Consider the following 23,991-nt stretch of genomic DNA (forward strand, 5'->3'; position numbering starts at 1 on the left):
GGAAGTTTTAAAGAATCAGACTTAGTCATGTTCCTCCTATGCACAAGTATCAGCATATAAATGCTCCGTTGTTACTCTTAGAATAAGTAGTAAATTAATAAGAATAAAGAGATAATCTCCTGTCTTAGATTCAAGAGTTACATAGAGGAAGCATCCTCACATACCTTGTTCACCATTATTTGTCTATAATGCATGACTCTGGGATATCAATTAAAAAGTCACTCAATAAACAATTAAATGTCCCCTGCAAAACTGGTGTTAAAAGATCATTTGTATATTAATCAGGAGAAAATTCCCTTTCCTTTTACAATAGGTTTGCCTTAGATGGAACCTGCCTGTACCTCTTCTTGTCTTGTGTCCTAGGTAGAAATAAATTATCAGACATATGGATCATTTGATATAAAAAAAACTTCTCTTGAATCTATTTCTCATCAGTCTGCCTCAATTCTATCAGCAGACATCCAAGAACTGGCAGCTCCAGGTTTTTATTGCACCTCAGAGTTGTAGCACCAGGCTGTGCACGTCCCTTCCTGCTCTCATCCTGCAGAACAGATGTGGTGCTCTCGACACCTGCAAAGCAGTTACACATGCAGAAGCTAATGGAGAGGGATCTGAACCCTCTTTGAAGGCACCTGTCTCCTTTCATGAGTTTCTAGAATTAGAAGTATTTAGGATGTAATTAAAATAAAAACAACTGAGCAACTGATAAATTTTAGTTGTAAAGGAAGAGTTATTAACATGAATATTCCTATACTGAGCTGAGAAAATAGTATTTGTATTGATATTTCCTTTATAATGATTTATAATTTCTCTCTGTGTATCTGAAGAATAAACTGGAGTTCTATTTGAAAAAGAACATTAAAAGTGATGATTTCTGAGTGGTTGGACATTAGGTAACAGATTAATATATTTAATATATAATTTAATTAGTATGATTGCATATATTTTCTCATTGTAATCACTAAGCAATTAACTATGTAATGAAACATACAGAATTTCAGTTTTTCAAAATTATTTTATTTTAGATTGTTTTCATGAAAAGAACATGGAGGGTTATAAAAGCTTTTCATATGACTCTTCTACCTTAATTTTACAAGGGTACTTCTAAGGATTATGGAAAATTTGAAATTAAAATATAAGCTTGTTTCTAGTAATAATTTTTAAATCTATGCAGTTTTTTTTAAATACACATTTTTGGTTAACTCTTTGAAGACTTCTTATGTTCATGGGATTTTAAAATAAATTGTGGCAAAGCAAACATCTTTTCCTTCCATTTTCCACAAACTTTTTAAGTACTATTCAATGTCTCATTTGCCGGTAAGTCTGCTGAGAACTAGATAATTCAGAATATCTTAGGAAAGAAACAATATATGAAAACAAACATTTGTCATTACTGACTGAGTGATCAGAGTTCAAAACACAAACAAGTATTTTCCTCTCTCTTAAATATTATTTCCTCTAAATCTCAAATAACATATTGTTTTTCATAGAATACATCATTTATTAGGCTTTCTCAATTATTGTCCAAATCCCTTTTAAACTCCATATATTTTATTGGAAATATATTGAATATATTCATATTTATACAAATTAAACATATTCATGTTATATAAAATTCACTTCAGTGCCCATCATTCATATATATGTGTGAAAGGAAAAATGGATTTGTTGGTTATTTTTTAATTATTTTTCCCTTTGACAATAATGATTTAATAGTCTTTACACATTGTCAGGAATCCATCATGTTGTGGAATTCTTTTACTTTTAAGAAAATGATAAACATGAAAGAAAGTTTAAGATACAAGCTTGGACTTTAAAGTGAGACATACATGGGTGCAAATCTGTCATTGACTTGTCAGCTATGTGATCATAGCTAGGTTTCAGTTTCCTCATCTCTTGCACAGGTTTAATGACTGTCTATCTGTCCATCCATCCAGTGTATATAGATACACATGATATTGGTCTGGAAGCTTTCTGAGCTCATACTGAACCAACTATGGTGGTGAATCTCTTGGTGCTATTAAAATGATGGGATTGTTCATAGCAACACATCATGAAACGTAGCCTCCAGGCTCCATGTTCTGTCTGTTCCTCTTAGGGTCTGCTCACCTACTTGGACATTCCAGCTACAGATTCCAGCTACAGGCCAGGTTTGTAGATGGCCGTAGAGCCACTTTGGGACTTTTATCCTAACTCGGTCTTCACCCCGGATTAGAACTGAATAGAAACTTCCCCATGGCTACCCGTGCTGACCACACCATGACCGTGTTCAGGACAGATGTGTGCAACCTTGCTAACTGATCTGAGTCCCAGATTGCACATTTCTGATAAGTGATTTTGAATAATTAATCTCAGAGTGCCTCATTTTGCATTATCCTTTGTGGCCCTCTCCCGAGGGTATAGCTGCAATGGCACCCTTAGCTACAAAGGAACTATTGGGATAAACCCCTACATGTTACAGTATATTTCCTGGTCAGTATTTAGGACGAAGCATTTAGTTCCTATCAGTCTCAGGATATCATTCTCGTCTTCACTATTGAAAGTCCACATTAGTCATTGCCCTACCTCACCATTGACCTGTATAGACAAATCCCATATTGGAAAAACACATCCACTGCAGTGAATGGAATAATGACCTAGATTAACCAAAAGGCTTCCGCTCTAGTTTACCTTCTCTCCTACTATTAAACCTCAGCTTTGAGTTTAACACTCTGTAAACATATGTTCCAGTCATACCTTCTCTGCAAACCATGCCCCGCCAGCTAGCTACTTTACAATTCCACCATTCATATGCTTCACTTCTTATCGATGGTTTTAGAACAGAACTCACATCAGAAATGTCACCTATTTGCACACAATGAAGACTTTTTTGAGATTCCACATATTCTTAAGAAAATGTTTATAAGCCACAGTTTAATATAGTCAGTATATAAAAATTATTTTTAATTGTACGTGACAATACCTTATAATAGTCACTCTTGAGTCCAGAATCAATCTGGAGAAGGACTGAAAAACACTAAAAGAGGAATAATTTCTACATATTGGAAGCATGTAACCTAAACTAAAATAATTGAATGTAAACTTCTTCATATTTAGCTTATAAAAAAAAATCCCTCAAAAAATACAGTTGAGGGGCTGGTGTTGCAATGTCCTGGGTTAAGCCACTACTTGTAATGGCAGCACCCCATATAGGCTCCAGTTCAAATCCCTGCTATTCCATTTCCAAACCAGCTCCCTGCTAATGAACCTGAGATAGCATAAGAGGGTGTCATAAGTCCTTGGACCCATTCACCCCTGTGGGAGACCTGGAAGAAGCTTCTGGCTCCTGGCTTCAGCCTGGCCTTGCCCTGGCCATTGCAACCATTTGGTAGTGAACCAGCAGATGGAAGATTCTCTCTATCTTCTTTCTCTCTCTCTCTCTCTCTCTCTCTCTCTGTGTGTGTGTGTGTGTGTGTCTTTCCCTCTCTCTCTATAAACATTTGAAAAACACCAACCTAAATAAATAATAAATAAATAAATAAATGCAATGTAGAAGGTACCATGATACAGAGGCAACGGTTTATATAACGAAGAATTAACGAATAACTCTGGCAAAAGACAACAGACACAAACATCTGCAAAATAAAATATAAAATAATGAGAGCTTTAAAAGAAAAACACAACACAACACTCCAGTGATATTTAGAATATGAACTATCACCTGAAATTAGCAGAGCATTCCAACAAAAAACATAGATGCTAAGGTTTGAGGAAGAATTTTTAGTGTAAGATTCAGAAAGATAAGTTCCCATGTACACACAGTTACTTGGAAATTTAAATCAATGTACAAACACGCTGAACAAATTGCATACTTTTTCTCTCACCAAGAGGGAATTTTTATATATCAATGACTTAAACATTTTGAAAGTAATTGTGATAAAAGTTTAGGGTGGGAAGGTGAATGAAGTAAGAGCATGAAATGTAGGGGATTCAATAGAGAGTGAATTTTCAAGTTTAAAATATAAGAGAAATAAGTGAAGTGAGGAGGCCCCATTTAATGTTAGGACCTGCCTATTCTGTGGCTGAGGCCTCATCACTCACATATTGGGAATGTCTATGTTAAATTTACTTTTCCAGCAGTTAGAACGAAAGGTGAATAACTGACCTTGTTCAAGCTGTCAGGCATGTTCCACCACATCTTACAAAAGCAATTTTCAGTTAATAGTTTTTCTTTTTTTAAGATATTTATTTATTTATTTGAAAGGCAGAGTTACAGAGTGAGAAAGATCTTCCATCCACTGGTTCACTCCCCAAATGGCCACAATGGCCAGGGCTGCACCAGGCTGAAGCCAGGAGCTTCCTCTGAGTCTCCTACATGGGTGCAGGGGCTCAAGGACTTGGGCCATCTTTCACTGCCTTTCCAGGCACATGAACAGGCAGCTGGATCAGAAGTGGAACAGCCCGGACTCAAAGTGTGGCCCATTTGGGATGCTGGTGCTGCAGGCCACAGCTTAATCTGCAGTGCGACAGCATTGGCCCAAATTAATCATTTTTCTAAAGGCATTTTTGACATCTCTATTTCTTAGACTATAAATCAGTGGATTCAACATAGGTATAATCAATGTATAGAATACAGAAGTCACTTTATCAGTGTCCAGTGAATGACCTGTGCTGGGGCGCAAATAAATGAAGATCAGGGTACCATGGTAAATAGTGACTACTATCAGGTGAGAAGCACAAGTGGAGAAGCCTTTTCTTCTTCCCTCGGCAGACCCTGTTCTAAGAATCGCTGCTATAATGCAGATATAAGAAAGAAGAACTGCTAGGAGACAGATAGCTTCCACTAAACTGGCAAAGACCACCAGGATAATGTCGTGCATGTAAGTGTCAGTGCAGGACAGAGAGAAGAGTGGGGAGATATCACAAAAGAAATGATTAATTTCTTTAGAGCAGAAAGTCAGATAGAAAGTATTAGTGGTGTGAATAACTGAGCTTGTGGTGCCTCCCAGAAATGCTCCAATTGCAAGCTGGCAACAAACTCTCTTGGACATGACAACTGTGTAATGCAGTGGGTTGCAGATTGCTATGTATCGATCATAAGCCATGGCAGCCAAGAGGAAAGACTCTGTGTCAACCAAGGAGCAGAAAAAGTATAACTGTGCAGCACAGCCATTGTAAGAAATCACCTTCTCATCAGAGCACAGGTTCACAAGTAATTTGGGGGCGATGACAGACGAGTAGCATGCATCTACAAAAGACAGAAGGCAGAGGAAAAAGTACATTGGGGTGTGCAAATGGGGACTGATTGTGATCAACAAAATCATCCCAAGGTTTCCCATCAGGGTAACAGAGTAGATGGAAAAGAACACAGCAAAAAGAAGACTCTGAAGTTCTGGATGGTTGCTAAATCCAAGAAGAATGAATTCCGTCTTCACAGTCCCGTTCTCCAACTCCATTGTCTATGGTTCATCTGCATTTCTGGAGTCATGACAGAGCAATAATGGGAATGATAACAAAACCTGGGCACTGAAAAAGGAAAGAACAAAGTAAAGTTTCAAGAATAAATAGAACAGTGATTCTAAATCCACGCTGACATTTGAATAGCAACTAGGCATGTCTGTAGTCACTGGAGTTTAATGAATAGTTTTTTTCAATTTTTAAAATCAAATCACTAATTTACCATTTGTATTCATTAAAGCTATTTTTTTCAGATTAAATAAAACCAACAAGCAAATTCGCAAACTAGAATCCAGGGTTCTATCCTTAATTTTTTCAACTCTTGTTTACCACCAATGTGAACTGATAGTGTAACCAACTTTGCTAACCCTAAGCTTTGAATGCAGATTCCCTGTTTTCATTCATATTATTTTTGCTTATTTCTGCAATAGATAAAAACACTGCTGTTCCAGGAGAAACCCTGTGGCTGGAGGAGCAGAATGTCTACGTACATCACTGTGACGCATGGCTTTCCCTCTGAAGAACCAAGGAACTCAGACTTGTTTGAAGTCTACAGATAAAATAGATGTAAAAATTCTGAATTACTTAAAAGGCTGAGTCCTAGCTATTACTCAGGAGTTTCAAAATCTTGGACTGCCCAAATTACTCAGTTTCATCATCCATAATATGAAAATAATATCATCATTCTCATGAAATTATAAGTGCTAAATAATTTTTCTACATCATCACTATGCTCATTGTTTTGTATATCTACTGTTGTAAAGTGACCATAAAGCAGTTCTGGGTCAATTTCTTCTTTCTCTCTGTCTCTGTCTCTCTCTGTCTCTGTCTCTCTCTTTTCCCTTCTTCTTCTTCTTCTTCTTCTTCTTCTTCTTCTTCTTCTTCTTCTTCTTCTTCTTCTTCTTCTTCTTCTTCTTCCCTCTCCCTCTCCCTCTCCCTCTCCCTCTCCCTCTCCCTCTCCCTCTCCCTCTCCCTCTCCCTCTCCCTCTCCCTCTCCCTCTCCTCCTCTCTCCCTCTCCTCCTCTCTCCCTCTCTCTTTTATCTGTAATCCAAGCTATGAATAAAACTAGAGAAGTACTCATGCTTACAACCTTAATATATTCAATCTAGATATGTATGTTGTTGATACCAAAAAATATTTCCAGATTCTCTATGATGAAAAAGTGTAAAAAACCACTTTGAAATATGCTTACCACCTATTCCTATAATTTATTTCTTCTTTTCATTGTTCTTGCTGTAGTGTGCTACTCTGTAAACTATCTACCCCAATACAAATATATTGTCCACGATATGCATTTTATCTACTGTAAAGACAATTGATTTCTCTCATCTCTGTGAGAAAAATATTTTGTACCTATCTATAAATTTACTTGTGCATACTATTTTTGTCTCTTTTGTATCAATTACAATGATTCTATTAACTGAATAACAATTTAAAATTGTACCTACATGCACACAACATATAATTATTTTCGGTACCTCATATTACACAGAGCTATTTCCTTCATGTGATAGCTGCTTCAAACTTTCACTTTCAAATCTTTACTACTCTGTTTAATACTCTACTATTCAACTTTCTTCTCACTCCTGGAAAATAATTTATATTTTGCTAGACAAAAATATAACAAACATGAATACTCTCAATCTTTTCATCAGGTCATCCTATGGTCAATTAAGTCACTTAAACCATTAGCACTAATTGTTCTGCCATAATTTTCAATGCAGAATGTTGAAGAAGATTTCATTTTTAAAACATAATCCTGTATCATCCACTTCCCTTTATTTTCACTAGTTTCATTTTGATGTGTCCTTATAGGCATCTCCTCAGGTTTTCACATTCTCAATTCAGCCTACTGAGATAGGATTTTTTTCTGGCAATTCAATTAAAGTCCATTTCTTTTTAAAAATTTCAAACTGCATCCTAGATGCCAAATTCAAATACTTTTAAATATGTGAGATACTTTTATTTCCCTGCACCGTGTGATGACTTCTTTCATTAAACCCCCATATAAGAATTTAAGTAGTACAGTTAGTATGGAAAACAATATAGAGTACTTAAAAAACTATAATAAGAACTTCCACATGAAAGATAGATCCCACTATTGGGTATCAATCCAAAAACATGAAATCATTATATTAGAAAGTTACCTGTACCACCATGCATATTGTAGCATTAGTCACAACAACAAATATTGGAGATAAACCAAGGTGAACAACAATAAGATAAATGGATAAAGAAAGCATGTTATAAATACACAATGGAATATTATTCAGCTGTGTAAAATATTGGGATATGTCATTTGCTGCAAAATGGATGGAATTGGACATCATGTTATGTGAGATAAGTCGGACACATAAAGACAAAGGCATATTCTCTCTCAAATGTGGAAGTTGCAAGAATTAAGTCTGAAAGGGATCAGCATGGTGGTGAACCAGGTCCACCCTCTATTTTCAATGCCAGCTTTCAATATCAAAGTGCTGGTTCAAGTCCCAGCTACTCTGCTTTCAATCCAGCTTCCTGCTAATGAGCCTGGTAAGGCAGTGGATGATGACTCAAGTATTTGTGCTCCTGTGGCCTACAAGGAAGACATGGATGAATTTCTTGACTTTGGCCTGTCCCAACCTTGGATATTGTGGAAATCTGGGAGTGAAACTGAAATTGTCAATGGAATGTATTTCTCTCGCTTGCTCTCTCTCTCTCCTTCCCCCCTCTCCTCTCCCTCTGTCACTCTGCCTTTTAAATACATAAATCAATAAATCTTCTTAAAAATTCAATGTCAAAGCACGAGTAATTATTAGAGATTGGGAAGGGCATGGGGTGATAGGAATATATTAGATTATAGGCACCAATTCAGAATTAGATAGAAAGAATACGTTTCTACTCTAAGGAATAAGTGACTGAAGCTCACAATAATCTATTATGTAATTTATAAGTAAATTGAAAATAGGTACACCAGGGCTCAAATCATAAAATAATGCCAGGAAGGGGGAAATGATTTGATCATACATATTGTTTACATGTGTTGAACGTCACACTGTGAGCCATAAATATGTACCATACATGTTAATAGATTCCTTTAAAACTTAAAATCCCTACCTCTTTTAGCTGCCTGTTTGATCTTTGCTAATCTCAATATGAGCCAACTCAATTTCCTGCACATATGGTAGTACTTTCCCAGGGCTTCTTCTTGACTTGCTTCTCCTTTTACCATGTACTCTTCCTAGCTAAACTATACCTTAAAATATCATCCATGCTTCCAGATATACAATAAAATAAAACATTACTGAAAACTAATAAACAGAGCCATAGCCCTGCTGTGTAGCTAAGGAGAAAATATGATTATACAAGTGGCTAGCAAATGAAGGTTAGAGGGAGTTCTTGTTGATAGTTTTCTATTTTGTGATTATAATTAATGGCTCTTAAAAAGTAGGCATTGAAGTAGGCATCTTTAAGAAAAATGCTTAAATAATATTGGGGGCTAGACCACTGGAGAAAAACCATTTCTTTGGTTAAAATATTTTTATATCAAACTCAGAATTAAAGGTGGCAAAGATACCAACTTAATACAGGAAATATTAGTAGTATTATTCTTTCAAGGACGTCCCATGCTTCAGAACTGACAAACTACACGATGCAAAATCAAAAATGAAAGCCAAATGGATCAGTCGAAGGGAAATGACTACAGGAAACAAAAGATTAGCAAGATCCAAAGCATGAGTGCAACAACATCTTTTATAATAATGCTGAGGATTATTTTAAGAATAGCATGTGCTATGAATGCTTACTTGTTGTTTTTAGTGTTTTCATGGGAAACAAATTGAAGATTTAAAAAATGTATTCTAGGAATGTTTACTCTTTTTTTAATTTATTTAACAGGTAGAGTTATAGACAGAGAGAGAGAGAGAAAGAGAAAGGTCTTCCTTCTACTGGTTCACTCCCCAAATGGCTGCCACAGCTGGTGCTGTGCTGATCTGAAGCCAGGAGCCAGGTGCTTCTTCCTGGTCTCCCATGCGGGTGCAGGGCCCAAGCACTTGGGCCATCCTCCACTGCCCTCATGGGCCACAGCAGAGAGCCAGACTGGAAGAGGAGCAACCGGGACTAGAATTCGGCGACCACATGGGATGCCAGTGTTGCAGCCGGAGGATTAACCTAGTGAGCCACGGCGCCAGCACCGGCAAGTTTACTCTTAAAACATCAGTTTCCTGTGTGGAAAAAAAAAACTGAATAGAAGGAAATATGCACATAAAATCCTATCCAACTGTAATATGCTGGAATTATGCTGAGAATACTCACCAAGTCACTACTCTGCTTTCAATCATCTTCCTACTCTGCTGTAGTATATCTCAGTTCAGTTCCCACAGAACAAAGTTAGCACTTCCAGAATAACAACACAAAAATCAATCCATTGCAATATTGATCATAATCCCTTGGAACAGGTCTTCTACATTGACAGAAGAATTTTGTGCCTCCCTTAAGAAGGCTGCGATTGCTCAGTGGAAGCTATTCTTTTATATGTTGCTTTCAGGCTTTTGAGATCAACTTTTAGATCTTCCAAAAGATACCAGGAACTCAAACTCATATATCCAAATTCTCAGAGGAAAAAGACATGTGAACAATTAAAGAATTCCACCCAGGGATTTATTAAACAAAATACAATGAGGTAATGTGTTTTTCTACATGTTGAAACTACTTATGGTTATTTAGGCTTTCAACATGATAAATTACTATGTATAAAGTTAGATTATGGCACTTATTTTCTAATTTGGTTTAACCAACTCAAAATAATTTATCAAATAATTGTCACAATATTCTAAGTCAACTGACAGTGGAATAAATTGAAAAGAAACAAAGCATTCATATCTAAGAAGTGAGAACTAGATCTTCAGAGTCGACATGTTAAAGGAAAACCAATAATGACTAATTTACTTACTCTGATATGTACTGTGATATACTGCATTATTATTATTAAAATTTTAATTGTATCAATTTGATGGCAGAGATACAGACATTTGGGAAAGAAGTCTCATCTGCTGGGTGACTCTACACATACTCGCAGCAGCTGGGGCTGGGCCAGGCCTACATCAGGGGTCAGGAAATCAATCTGGATCTCCTTCAGGGATATCAGGAGCACAACTAATGGAATCACCTGATGTCTTCCAGATTCACATTAGCAGGAAGCTGGAATTGGGAGCAGAGCTGGGACTCAAAGCCAGGCTTTCCAATGTGAGATGTAAGCATCCTAAGGAGCATCTCAACTGCTAGTCTAACTGCTTACCCCTACATCCATATTCAAATTAAATTCTAGTCACACAAAACGATATTATGTCAGAAAATCTTCTTCAACACTTATATTTACTTTGTGAATATTTTGTTTCAGGCATCATTCAAGGTCAAAAGCAGAGAAGGGGAGACTGACCTTAACTGTGCATTAAAACTTTGTCAAGAATAGTATAAAGAATGAGAGACAGTAGGGGAAAATACAATCATTTACAAGGGAAAGTCCATGGCATAAATGGGGAATTGAAAAAGAGGTTTAGAAAGCATATATAGCCTAACAAAACAAAGATAAGTAAGGTTGGAAATGCATATTACATCTGAGGGTATATTTCTAAAATTGCCTTAGAATCAGCTTCAAGGAACTTGAACATTAATTAATAAAGAGGACATATGTAAGATGTGTTAGTCATCTTTTGCTTGAAAGTAGCAGCATATGATTTTACAATGGCTTAAATATAAGCAAGAATTTTGGCTGATATTACTTTAAAAATGTGGATGTAGGAAATTTGAGAGAGGATGCAAATGTTCAAAACAATGTAATGTCAGGTATTTATCTGTTTCCAGCTGTCTGCCATGCTTTTGACCTCTAGCTCCACGTGTCTTGGTTGATGACTGGTCATGAACACTTCCTACTGGTTGCAAAGAAAGAGATTCACAAAAATAGAAGAATGCACATTCTTACAGGAAGTCTAAGGTAATATTAGTAAGAGAATTAGAAATGTATGTTGATTTCTTCAGTTTTTAAGTCAGAGGTATACATATTATTTCATAAATACATACACAGAAGCAGATCTATGCATATGTATGTATATATATACACATACACAAGAGAGAGAAAGGTACTTGAAAAGTTCATGAAAAATGGGTTTTGTTAAAAAAAAAAGTGTGTACTTCCAAAGATTTTGCATCAAAATAAACTTACCATTTAATTCAATTTTGTACCTAATTCTTCATATATATATATATATACATGGGGACACAATAAAATATGTGTATGTATGTTCCAGGATGTGTATCCAAAAATGATGCAAAAATGATTTGTGAATGGTTGCTTTTACACCTGTCTAGAAGCACGCAGTGTGCCTGGGTTATCTCACTAAGTAAGCTGGGGAGTTATTGTGATGTATCACTGTGAGGGAAGAGAAGCACAATTCTTAATCTTCTGTGCATGAAGCTGATAAAAAGCAAACCTTCTTTTTGCTAACATGACAGTGAGCCTTTGGAAATGAAAATCACACCGATAACTTAATGTGATACGGAGACTGATGGTTATCCACACTAAACTGAAAGTTATCATGTGCTTGAAGTCCTGAAATCTGTGATCTGTTAAATACACATTTTGGATTCTGGAGGAAGAGCAAATTAGTGTCTGACTAAGATGAGCATAGTGAGGGAGGTGAGTAAACTTCTTAAATGCAGGGAATTTCAATAGTGGAGCTTTATTGGAAGAGACTAGGGCTCTCCTATGTTAAAGCAGTATCCAGTGGCTCCACCTGTGGGAAGTTTGCCCTCCAGCAGAGATCTGGCAATGTCTGGAGACATTTTCACTTATCACAAATGAGGGGCACTACACTGACATCCAATGGGTAGAAGCCTAGAATGCTAGTAAAGATCTTGTAATTCATAGGATACACACTAACATTCTAGTCCTGGCACAGAATCATTTGCCTCAGAAATATCAGTAGCACCAAAATTGAGGGATCCTGTTCAGATTCAGGAGCCAAGGTGAAAGCTTTTTCTTTTACCTTCATCTTAAAATTCAAAAACTCACCTGTGACATACTCTTGTGGAACAGTGGTTTTTCTACTTGCTGCTTGTCGAATTCTTTATTTAGTGGAGGGTTAAGCTTGTGATTATAAAGTAAACTGAAAGTGCATAAGTGTAAAAATTTAAAGAAAAATAAGAAAGGAAGAATGAAAGGGGGTGGGAGAGTGAGGGAGAGTGTGTGGGGGGCAGAAAGTATCATTGTGCTCTTAAAACTATATATATGGGGATCAGCTCCAGCATCACAAATGGGCACCTGTCCCAGTCCCAACGGTTTCACTTCCATTCCAATTCCCTGCCAATGCACCTGGAAAGCAGCAGAAGATGGCCAAATGCTTGGGACTCTGCACCCACATGGGAGACCTGGAAGAAGCTCCTGGCTCCTGGCTTTGGCCTGGCCTAGCCTTGGCGGTTGTGGCCATTTGGGGAGTGAACCATCATTTGGGAAACCTTTATCTCTCTGCCTCTCTCTCCCTCTGTAATTCCTCTTTTCAAATATATAAAAGTAGATCTTAAAAAATCTATATATGAAATTTGTTCCCTTTACATTTAAAAAAAAATCTCAACCCTGTTATACACTTGTAAATCCATTCAGTGCCTTATTCATGTTATAAGCACAACCTAACTTCAATTTTCCAACCAGAAGTTATTCATATAAAATACTATGACTGTGGGGCCAGTGCCATGGCACAGTGTGTTAACACCCTGGCCTGAAGCACTGGCATCCCATATGGGCACCGGTTCGAGATCTGGCTGCTCCACTTCCAATCCAGCTCTCTACTATGGCCTGGGAAAGCAGTAGAAGATGAACCAACTCCCTGGGCCCCTGCACCCGGGTGGGAGACCCAGAAGAAACTCTTGGCCCCTGGCTTCAGATCGGCACAGCTCCGGCCATTGCAGCCAATTGGGGAGTGAACCATCAGATGGAAGACCTCTCTCTCTCTCTCTGCCTCTCCTCTCTCTGTGTAACTCTGACTTTTAAATAACTAAATAAATCTTTAATCAAATCACTGGTAAAAAACTATATTAAAATGGGCTTTTACAGCCTGAGAAGTTAATATCTATTTTCTATATATACAGAATTACAGCTACTGTGATTATTATAAAATGCTCATTTTTGGTCTTAATTCAGTGTATGATAACATTAACTGTAGCATCTGAGTTGCTTTACAGTTCTATTGTCAGAGGGTAACAAATATTTTTTGGATTAATGGTGTGAGGAAAATCATTCAAATTCTATATAATGAAGATAAAATAAAAGTAAATGATACATATTTATCCTAAAAGCCATATTAATTTTTACTTATATAATTAACAGTGATTTATATTAATTTTAATGATAACGATTGATTTTTTTTTTGACAGGCAGGGTGGACAGTGAGAGAGAGAGAGAGACAGAGAGAAAGGTCTTCCTTCTTCTCACCCCTCAATGGCTGCTGCCATGGGACCGACGCACCGCACTGATCCGAAGCCAGGAGCCAGGTGCTTCTCCTGGTCTCCCATGCAGGTGCAGGGCCCAAGGACTTGGGCCATCCTCCACTGCACTCCTGGGCCACAGCAGAGAGCTGGACAGGAAGAGGAGCGACCGGGACAGAATCTGGTGCCCCGACCAGGACTAGAACCCGGTGTGCCGGCGCCGCAGGCGGAGGATTAGCCTATTGAGCCATGGTGCCGGCCACGATTGATGTTTATAATGACTCAGAAAGACATTTTCATATGAAAACTTTTTGGACATAATTAATCCAGGCAATAATCAAAGCTGAATCACCCTTTTGCTTTCAATAAATGTTTAAGTATAGTAACATTATATAAGAAAAGTTCACCTCAAAAACATCATGGAAAATGACATTAGAAGCTACTGTGCTACATCATTTATAATGCTGACAATAGGAAAAAGTCTAATTGTCAAAACTAAAGGAAAGGATAAGCCATTGTGAAAAATATTTATGGTGGAAAATTATCATCTATTAGAAATGATGCTTTGGAAATGATTAATTAAAAAAGTTACTGAAGGGCATGTTGTTTCATTTAAGTAGACTTGAATTAGCATAAATGTGTAGAGGAATGAAGACATGAATATATCAAATTATCACTTCAATTTGACAAAGCCTTGAAAAAACATTTAAACATTTTATCTGCTTTAAAAATAAAGCAAATGGGTAGTGGCATTGTGGCATTGTGGGTTAAGCCACTGCCTATGACACTGACATCCCATATAGGAGCTGGTTAGTGTCCTGGCTGCTCCACTTTTGATGTAGCTCCCTGCTAATGGCCTGTGAAAACAACTAAGTGTATGGGCCCCTGTACCCTTTCTGTCTCTTGTTTTGCCCTGGCCCAGCACTAGCAGTTGCAGCCATCTGAGGAGTGATCCAGCGAATGGAAGCACTCTCTCTCTCTCTCATTCTCTCTCTGTGTGTGTGTGTGTGTATGTGTGTGATGTACCTCTCTCTCTTTGTCTGCAAAATAAATATGTAAAATATTTTTAAAATTAAGTTAAAAGAGAGGAAATCCAATTTGGAAAATTGTGTTGTCATTTGTTGCAGATGGATAATAGGAAATTTATCTATGGTGAATGCAAAGTAAAAGCAAAAAAAGTTCAGCTCCTTTTTGAGAGAGAAAGCTCCAATAGCTTGATCTTACTTGGTCAACTTACAGGCACATTAACTAAACTGTCAGAATCCTGGTGACAATTAGGGCACCCTGGTACAGTCTAAAATTCTACATTCTATGATATGGTCTGGACAAATGAAGCAGGAAAGATATAGAGACAGATAATATAATTTTGTTTACTGTGTATTATTTCCTACATTTCAATATTTGTTAATAAAGAGGAAATGTTCAAATTTCCATCAACCACCTCTCAAAACTAAAAGGCAAAAACACTTAAGTGTTTTAAGCGCCAGCACAATGGGTTATAATCCAGGGCGGGGCTCCGGATTCTGTCCCAGTCACTCCTCTTCCTGTCCAGCTCTCTGCTGTGGCCTGGGAGTGCAGTGGAGGATGGCCCAAGTCCTTGGGCCCTGCACCTGCATGGGAGACCAGGAGAAGCACCTGGCTCCTGGCTTCAGATCAGCATGGTGTGCTGGCTGCAGCGCGCCAGCCGCATCGGCAATTGGGGGGTGAACCAATGGAAAAGGAAGACCTTTTCTCTGTCTCTCTCTCTCTCACTGTCCACTCTGCCTTTCCAAAAAAAAAAAAAAAAAAAGAGTAGGTACACAGGAAGAGTTATAAATATTCTCTAAATAGAAGACATGAGTTAGATATGTTTTTAATATAACATGAGAAACAAGGAACTGGCATTGTAGTGTAATGGATAAATCTACTGTCTGTGAAGCTAGTATCTCATATGAGCATCGGTTTGAGATCTGTTTGCTCCACTTCTGATCCAGCTCCCTGTAAATGCACCTAAGAAATCAGCAAAAGATAGTACAAGTCCTTGGGCCCCTGAACCCACATGGGAGAACTGGAGGAGGTTCCTGGCATTTGGCTTTCTCATGGACCTGACCTAGATGGGAATTGATGGAAATTGAACCAACAGTCAGATCTCTCTCCCTCTCTTTCTTTCTCTCTGTCTCTCTTATGTGTGCGTGAGTGTGCATGTGTGTGTCTCCTTCTCTGTAAACTCTGCCTTTCTAATAAAAATATAAATATTTGAAAAATGAGAAATATTACTTTTTAAGTTTATTTTTATTTGTTTGAAAGGCAGAATGATAAAGAATAAATAGGGGGCCAGCGCTGTGGCATAGTTGGTTAACCCTCCACCTGCAGCACCAGCATCCCATATGGGTGCCAGTTCTAGTCCCGGCTGCTCCTCTTCCAATCCAGCTCTCTGCTGTGGCCTGGAAAAGCAGAATAACATGGTCCAAGTCCTTGGGCCCCTGCACCTGCGTGGGAGACCAGGAAGAAGCACCTGGTTTCCGGCTTTGGATTAGCACAGCTCCAACTGTTGCGGCCGTTGGGGAGTGAACCAACGGACGGAAGACCTTTCTCTCTGTTTCTCCCTCTCACTGTCTGTAACTCTACCTCTCAAATAAATAAATAAAATCTTAAAAAGACTAAATAGATCCTCCATTTAATTTTTCACTCTTTATATGCCCCCAACACTTGGGCTTGGAAGCCAGGATCCAGAATTCCATCTAGGTTACCCCCATATGAACCATCATCAACTGCCTCTCTTGGTACAGATGAGCAGGGACTGAACTGTAAGCAGAGTCTGGAGTCAAACTCAGGCACTCTGATATGAGATGCAGGCATTCCAAGTAGCAGGTGCACCTGTTGTGCCACAATGCCTGCTGCCACACAAACATGAATCTCAAATTTATATTTTTGATATAATTGCCAATAATATATATTATACATATTATGTGGTTTCAAATTACTATCTAGGATAATTTTTGTCCTCTGGAATAATTTATTTTAACATTCCTAGTTGTGGAGTTCTGTTGGATATAAATTTTCTCAACTTTTGTTAGATTTAAATGTATTCTTTACCTTTAGGATTTGAAAGGTATTTTTATATTACACACAAATCTGGATCTATAGATTTGTTGTTTCCCCTTCAAAATGTTTAGTTTTGAAATCTTTCCTTGTACTCCTAATTTTCACAGCTTATGACAAGTAAGCTGCTACAATCTTTACTTTTCTTTTACTAGATCACTTGTCTTAAGGTAGAGATGAATTTGTAATCCAACCACTCACAGAAACACGGAAATTCTGCAAAATATAGATATTTTCTTTTTGTAGAGGAATGAGGCACTATAGTATCTGGCGTCTAGAGACAAAGGAGACTGTTAGGTACCCTATAAATCACAGGTTAGCACCCACAACCCACATTTTTCAAAACAAAACATCAGCAGTGCTGAGGTTGGAAAGCTTTGTTTAATGTGAAAAACACAGAAAAAATAAGAAATTCAAGTAAAGAAAAAGATGGTCAAGTAGAATTTATAGAGATGTGATTAAAAAAAGATAAGTATCAATTTTAAAAATTTCTAAACTTGATAGCCAGACTGTGAGGGCTTCCTCTAATAAACATTACAATTACTAGAGGAAATTAAAAACTCCCCACCACACATTGATCAAATCTTTAAGCAGGATTCTGGGGCTTTTCATTTTTTTGTGGAGATGATAGCTAAAAATGACAGTTAATATAAAATACTATAGGGGCCAGTATTGTGGGTGTAGTGGGTAAAGCTGCTGCTTGTGACACTGGCATCCCTTGTGGGCACACGTTTGTGTCCTAATTGCTCCATTTCTGATCCAGCTCTGTGCTAATGGCCTGGGAAGGTGGCAGAGGATAACTCCGGTGCTTATACTCCTGCTCTCCAAGTAGGATACCCAAATGAAGCTCTTGGCTGGTGGCCTCTGGGGAGTGAACCAGCAGATGGAAGATGTCTCCCTCACTCTAGCTCTCTCCCCTTCTCTCTCTTTAAGTGTGACTTAAAAATAAATAAATCTTTAAAAAATAGATAGATCTCCAAACTTTAAAGTTAATCTGATACTTATAGCTATCTATAGCTATGTATAGATATCTAAAGAGTACTGGTCAGGAAAAGCATCCTATGTTCTCATTAAGCAGCCCCGTGAGTATTTATTTTAGTACATAGATGATGGAAAGAAGAATAAACATTGAAAACAAATGTAACATTTCTATTCATTCTATTCTATCTATCTAGCAATTCCAAATCTCTTATAAAACTTATCTTCATGCACACAAGAAAAGCAGCAACATCATATTCAAATATGCATTTCTTGGAACACAATACAATATACTGTATATATACATGACATTAAATAGTAGCTATTATTAATAAGAAAATAGTATAATATTAGTAAATATTCACAGACATTTATTGAATCATTAACTTAGTTATACAGAGTCACTTACTGAACATTCAAGCTCTTAACTTCTGAATCAAGCTTCTTTCTTGATCTTTTGTTTTCAGAAAAAGCTGAGCATCCATCCAATAGCATGCAAGGATGAAACATACATCTAAGATCCTAAAATGTGTTTGCATTGTTTCAAGTACTTGGATCCAGCCACATATTTCAGAGTCTGAATTAAGTTCCCAGGTAGTGGTGTTTACTGTATTTATTATTATTATGTATATGTTATCACTGTATTTCGAGGTACCAGAATGTGAGACTAACTTCTCCAGTCACTTACTCCTTTCAATTTACAGTAGAAAACTGTTATTAATTTATCACGTGTAAATCTATGAATTATCAGGAGATAAGGACAGGTAGAATTCATTACATACATACTATATGCCATATGTGCTTACTAATCTTGCTATTACTCCACAAAGCCATCATATGAAATGAATCATATATATGATTTTGTGGACAAAGACTGTGGTCAAAGTCAATCAATCTGTCTGATTCATAGAAGAGTAAGCAGTCCTAAGTAAAGCCTCCCTGTCCTAAAACTCATAATTCATATTCATTCTATTGTAAAATATTCTTAATTCTTGAAAATCTGAAATAATATTTAGACAATGAATTCTTGATTCATAGTCCATCCAAAAAAAGAAAATTTTAATGTGCAATAAACATTTGAAATGCATTCAAGTGCACACATCAGATAGGAAAAAATTTGATGTGCATTATTTTGCTGACTGTGTCCTTTACATCCTTGTTTCTCAGACTGTAGATCAGAGGATTCAACATGGGGATCACTACTGTGTAAAAGACTGAGGCCACTTTGACTGTGTGTCTGGAGTTCTTGGAGTTTGGTACACAGTAGAGGAAGAGGATGGTGCCATGGAAGATGGTGATGGCGGTCAGGTGGGAGGCGCAGGTGGAGAAGACTTTGCGGTGCCCACTAGTTGAGTGCATCTTCAAGGTGGTGACAACAATGAACACGTAAGACATGAGAATGATGAAGAGAGTGCTTACCTCATTAAAGGTGGCAACAGTGAAAAGAAGCAATTGAGTGAGGTAAGAATCAGAACAAGAGAGGGACATCAGTGAGGATAACTCGCAGAAGAAGTGATTGATGGTGTTAAAACCTCGGAAAGATAATCTTAAAGCGGAGCACGTGAGTGTCAAGGAACACACCACTCCCCATGCATAGGATCCGACAACCATCATGGCACAGAGTCTGGGGGACATGGCCACTGTGTAGAGCAGAGGGTTGCAAATGGCCACAAAGCGGTCATAAGCCATCACAGCAAACAGAATTAATTCAGTCACCACGAAGGTGCAAAACAGAAAGAACTGCAGCATGCATCCTGTAAATGAAATGCTTCTGTCTTCTAGAATGAGGTTCACCAGCATCTTGGGAGCAATAATAGAGGAATAGCAGAAATCCACAAAGGAGAGATGGCTGAGGAAAAAGTACATGGGGGTGTGCAATTTGGGGTTAATTTTGATGATCACCATCATCCCAAGATTCCCTACCACACTGAAGCTGTACACCGCGAGAAATACCAAGAAGAGGGGAACCTGCAGTTCCGGGTAATCTGAGAAGCCCAGGAGTGTGAATGTGGCTTCTGAAGTTATATTTCTTCCTGTCAGAAACATGTTTTTCTTTGCTGTAATCTGAAAATAAGTCTTGGAAATAAAATATGGAAGGTGATTGGAACATAAAACATAATTAAATACCCACTCCATGGAATATAAAATGAGACAAATAGATATTTTTTATACTCCTGAAAGATGTTAATGATGAAAATATGAAAGAATAAAGATTCAGAAGTATAATTATTATAAAGTGTTACTTTCCAAAAATTGTCAACTATACCCACTCTTAAAAATATAGTTTTTTTAATTTTTTTCATTTATTAAACTTTTATTTAATGAATATAAATTTCCAAAGTACAGCTTATGGGTTACAATGGCTTCCCCCCTCCCATAAGTTCCCTCCCACCCGCAACCCTCCCCTTTCCCGCTCCCTCTCCCCTTCCATTCACTTCAAGATTCATTTTCAATTCTCTTTATATACAGAAGATTAGTTTAGTATATATTAGGTAAAGATTTCAACAGTTTGCCCCCATATAGCAACACAAAATGGAAAAAAAATACTGTTGGAGTACTAGTTATAGCATTAAATAACAGTGTACAGCACATTAAAGACAGAGATCCTACATAATTTAACTTTCTATGCCATTTCTAATTTAACACCAGGTTTTGTTTTTTTTTCATTTCCAATTATCTTTATATACAGATAAAGATATATAAAAATATAGTTTTAAAAACATTAGAGATAATGATAACTAAAGAAGTCAGTTTGGGTGATAATGTCTAATTAAATACTCATGTAAATATTCAGATTGCACTGAAATTCATAAGGCTTACAAAGAAAAATACAGCAATGGAATAGCTTGTTATGTCAATTCTCCAATTATAATGAATGTAAAAAAATCTAAATAACTTCATGATTAAAATATTTTCTATATAACAATGATATGTACACATTTTGTGATATATCTAAAGAATACTTCATCTAGTTATCATTTATATAAAAGGCTCTCATTAGTTTAACATTCTAATTAATATTCTTTTCACTAAATAGATCAAACGTCAATGTTTTTCAGCAATATTATCTATGCTGTTCAATAGGTGTTATTTATTGAACAGCACTTGTATACAGCTGCATATGTGGAAGCTTGAAGAACTCAAAACTTGTCCTGTGACAGTTGGTAGTGAGTAACCAGTGAACCAGTCTCTCTTGAGTCCCAGTCACATATCCATCTTATATACCAGTATCCGATATATATCAGTATCTGATGTACATTGTAGATACAGCTCTTAAAACTTTGCTTTGTAAAGATCACATTTCATATTTCATATAATAATTATTTTGACTATCTGTAAAAATAGTATTTGTTTTATACATGTGGAATATGAAAATTAGCCTAATGAAAGTATTGTGTGCCTGGAGATGTTTTGAATGTGTGTTTCACAGTCCAACATACAAAATGGAAATCACAGAAGTGTCCCCATGTAGGAATAAACAGTGACAGAATGTTACTGCAATCAGCACATATAGTTCACTTGGAGGTCTTCTTTTTCTAGTACTGCCAAGTCATATATACAAGGATTTCTCTCAATCATATGCCTTTAAAAATGAGCATTTCTTACTCAAATGCCCATTTCTGGAAAGTCCATCTATGGTTCTACAATCCAAGCAGTAAGTTTCAGATATACGGGTACTAAAAGTTTGAGGTCCCAATCACAGCTGAGAAACTCTCTACAGTCCTGCATGTTCAGCTGAGGATTTAAGAACGAATGAGAGACCATCTTCCAGTTAATTCTCACTGTTGAGAATAGAATGTCCCCATGTAAGATGATATGAAGAATTCATAATCTCTTTATTATCACTCTACTTAAGAGTTTCTAAGTTTGAGCAGTACTGATGTTTTCAACCAGATCATGTGTGAAGCTGGTCTGTGAATTGAGTAGCGGCATTCTGGCTTCTGTCCATAGCTGGACGTCTCACTAACCTCAGTGAGCTGTGAAAATCAGCAATGTTACAAAACCTTGTCAAAGATTCCTTCAGGAAGTGGGGTCAGGGCAGGGCAGGGCGGTGTTGTACAGTCTACTATAGTTAAGGATGACTTCCCAATTCCCTTCATTCTTGTAGACTTTATATTCCTTCTGATTTCAACCCAAGACTTATGACCACTTTGAATATCATGTTCTCTTAGTTCCCAAATTATGGATTTTATGGATAAAACAGTTTTTCTTATCTTTTATTCTGGGGAATGTGCTATTTGAATTATGTCTTCTAGTTTCTGCTCTTTTTTTTCCCCTCTTTGCCCTCATGAGTCTTGTTTTTTAGCTCATACTCTAAAACCTTACCAGACTGAGTTCTATTTATATTGTTTCCATAGAAGACATACTATCCTTTCAATTCAATTTTTAAATATTTTTTAACTTTGATAACTCGTTTAAAATGCACATAAAGAAGGAAACACATGTTCCTGAATATTCTAATGGTCCATCAATCCCCCATTTAAAGGAAACAACTGTTTTGGACCTTGTTGTTATGGAAATCAGCTATGCCAGGACCCCATACAAAGGCTTATAGAACATGTTTACTTTCTGTACTTCAACATCCAGTAAGATTTTGTCTATAGTGGTTGGCATTATGTCCCCCAGGCTACTTTTCTGTGAAAAAACAACAAAACCTAAGGCTTCATCTATGTACCTAGTGTGAACAGATATCTATATTTTCTCTCACCTGCAAATACACCTGCTAGTGGAAATGCCAGACACCTCCTGCCTCAAGAGAGCACATTTAATGGAGATGACAACTCTTTATTTCTTTTCACACTCCCTGTAGCATCGTAACCTAGAGAAAAAAAAATGATTGCTTTATTCTCCAAAGACTTCAAGAGAAGCAATTAATATTCTTTTCTGACATAATTCTGTTTTCATGAAAAACTTAAGATAACAGCCTTGTTTGATGCATTTTATATGAAAGTTAAATTCCATCTCTGTGATTATGATTATTCCTAGAGTCTCTTCTTATGTATGTGTTAATGTAAATCATAACAGGATTTATCTTTTATGTTTACCCAACACTGTGTGTGTTTTGAATATACCTATCGTCCTCTATTCTTTGGGAAACACAGCTTCCTCCCTTTACACTAACTATACAAAGGAATCGGAATTCTTGCCAAAGACAGCATGCTCATAGCATCTCTTCATATACATTGAAGATAAGAACCAACTTTTGTTGATTGTTTATTACTGTTCTCAGAAGAGCAGTAACCTTGCTAGAAACAATGTATTAGTCTGCAAACAATCCAGATGTTCTATAGACAAATGAATGATTTACTCTTCTTAGAATGGCCTCTGTTTGCTTATGATTTGTTGTCACCAACTCACCAAATTCTCAAAAATCTCACCTTCTATTGAATTCTTAATTGTAATCTCTATGATCATTGACATTTCTTTCTGTCATATTTTATTGTTTCATGATTGTACTGTTCAATAAATTCATTGTAAATTCATTCTCTTATATTTTTATACATGTCTGCCACATGGCCAGTAAAATGACTCTTTACAAAAGAAATGAATATATATTTATATATTTATGTGTATTTGTATATCTATTGATGTATATATTAGAACACTTCAAAAATTTGTGGAAAATAGAATGAAAAGAGACTGGCATTGTGACACAGCAGGTTAAACCACCGCCTGCAAAGCTCATATCCCATATGAGCACCGCTTCAAGTCCTGGTTGCTCCATTGCCAACTCAGCTACAGGCTAATGTGCCTGGGAAGATAGCAAAAGATGACTTAAATATTTGTGATTCTGACATCCATGTGGCAAAACCGGCTGGCATTCCTAACGCCTGACTTCCTCCTGGCTGTGCTCTAGCCATTGTGGGCATTTGGGGGAATGAACCAGTGAATGGAACATTCTCTCTCTCTCTCTCTCTCTCTCTCTCTCTGTCTGTCTCTAATTCTAACTTTCAAATAAATTACAAAACCTTTATTAAATACAATGAAATGGAATTTTATTTTGGTTCATAGGATTTGAAATTCATATTTCCAAAAGA

At 36.9% G+C, this 23,991-nt stretch overlaps 2 protein-coding genes across 2 annotated transcripts; both read right to left on the reverse strand.

Moving 5' to 3' along the window:
• Positions 1-4,490: 4,490 nt before the first annotated feature.
• Positions 4,491-5,435, reverse strand: LOC133763661 (olfactory receptor 5I1-like). Its single transcript, XM_062197457.1, has one exon. It carries the CDS (start codon positions 5,433-5,435, stop codon positions 4,491-4,493), a length of 945 nt encoding a protein of 314 aa, XP_062053441.1.
• An 11,644-nt stretch (positions 5,436-17,079) lies between these two features.
• LOC133764283 (olfactory receptor 5D16-like) lies at positions 17,080-19,999 on the reverse strand. Its single transcript, XM_062197956.1, is given in 2 exon segments — positions 17,080-17,110; positions 19,080-19,999. Coding segments are annotated over 2 exon segments (951 nt in total).
• Positions 20,000-23,991: the final 3,992 nt, after the last annotated feature.

The sequence above is a fragment of the Lepus europaeus genome, chromosome 7 (assembly GCF_033115175.1).
Source record: "Lepus europaeus isolate LE1 chromosome 7, mLepTim1.pri, whole genome shotgun sequence".
Classification (NCBI taxonomy): domain Eukaryota; kingdom Metazoa; phylum Chordata; class Mammalia; order Lagomorpha; family Leporidae; genus Lepus; species Lepus europaeus.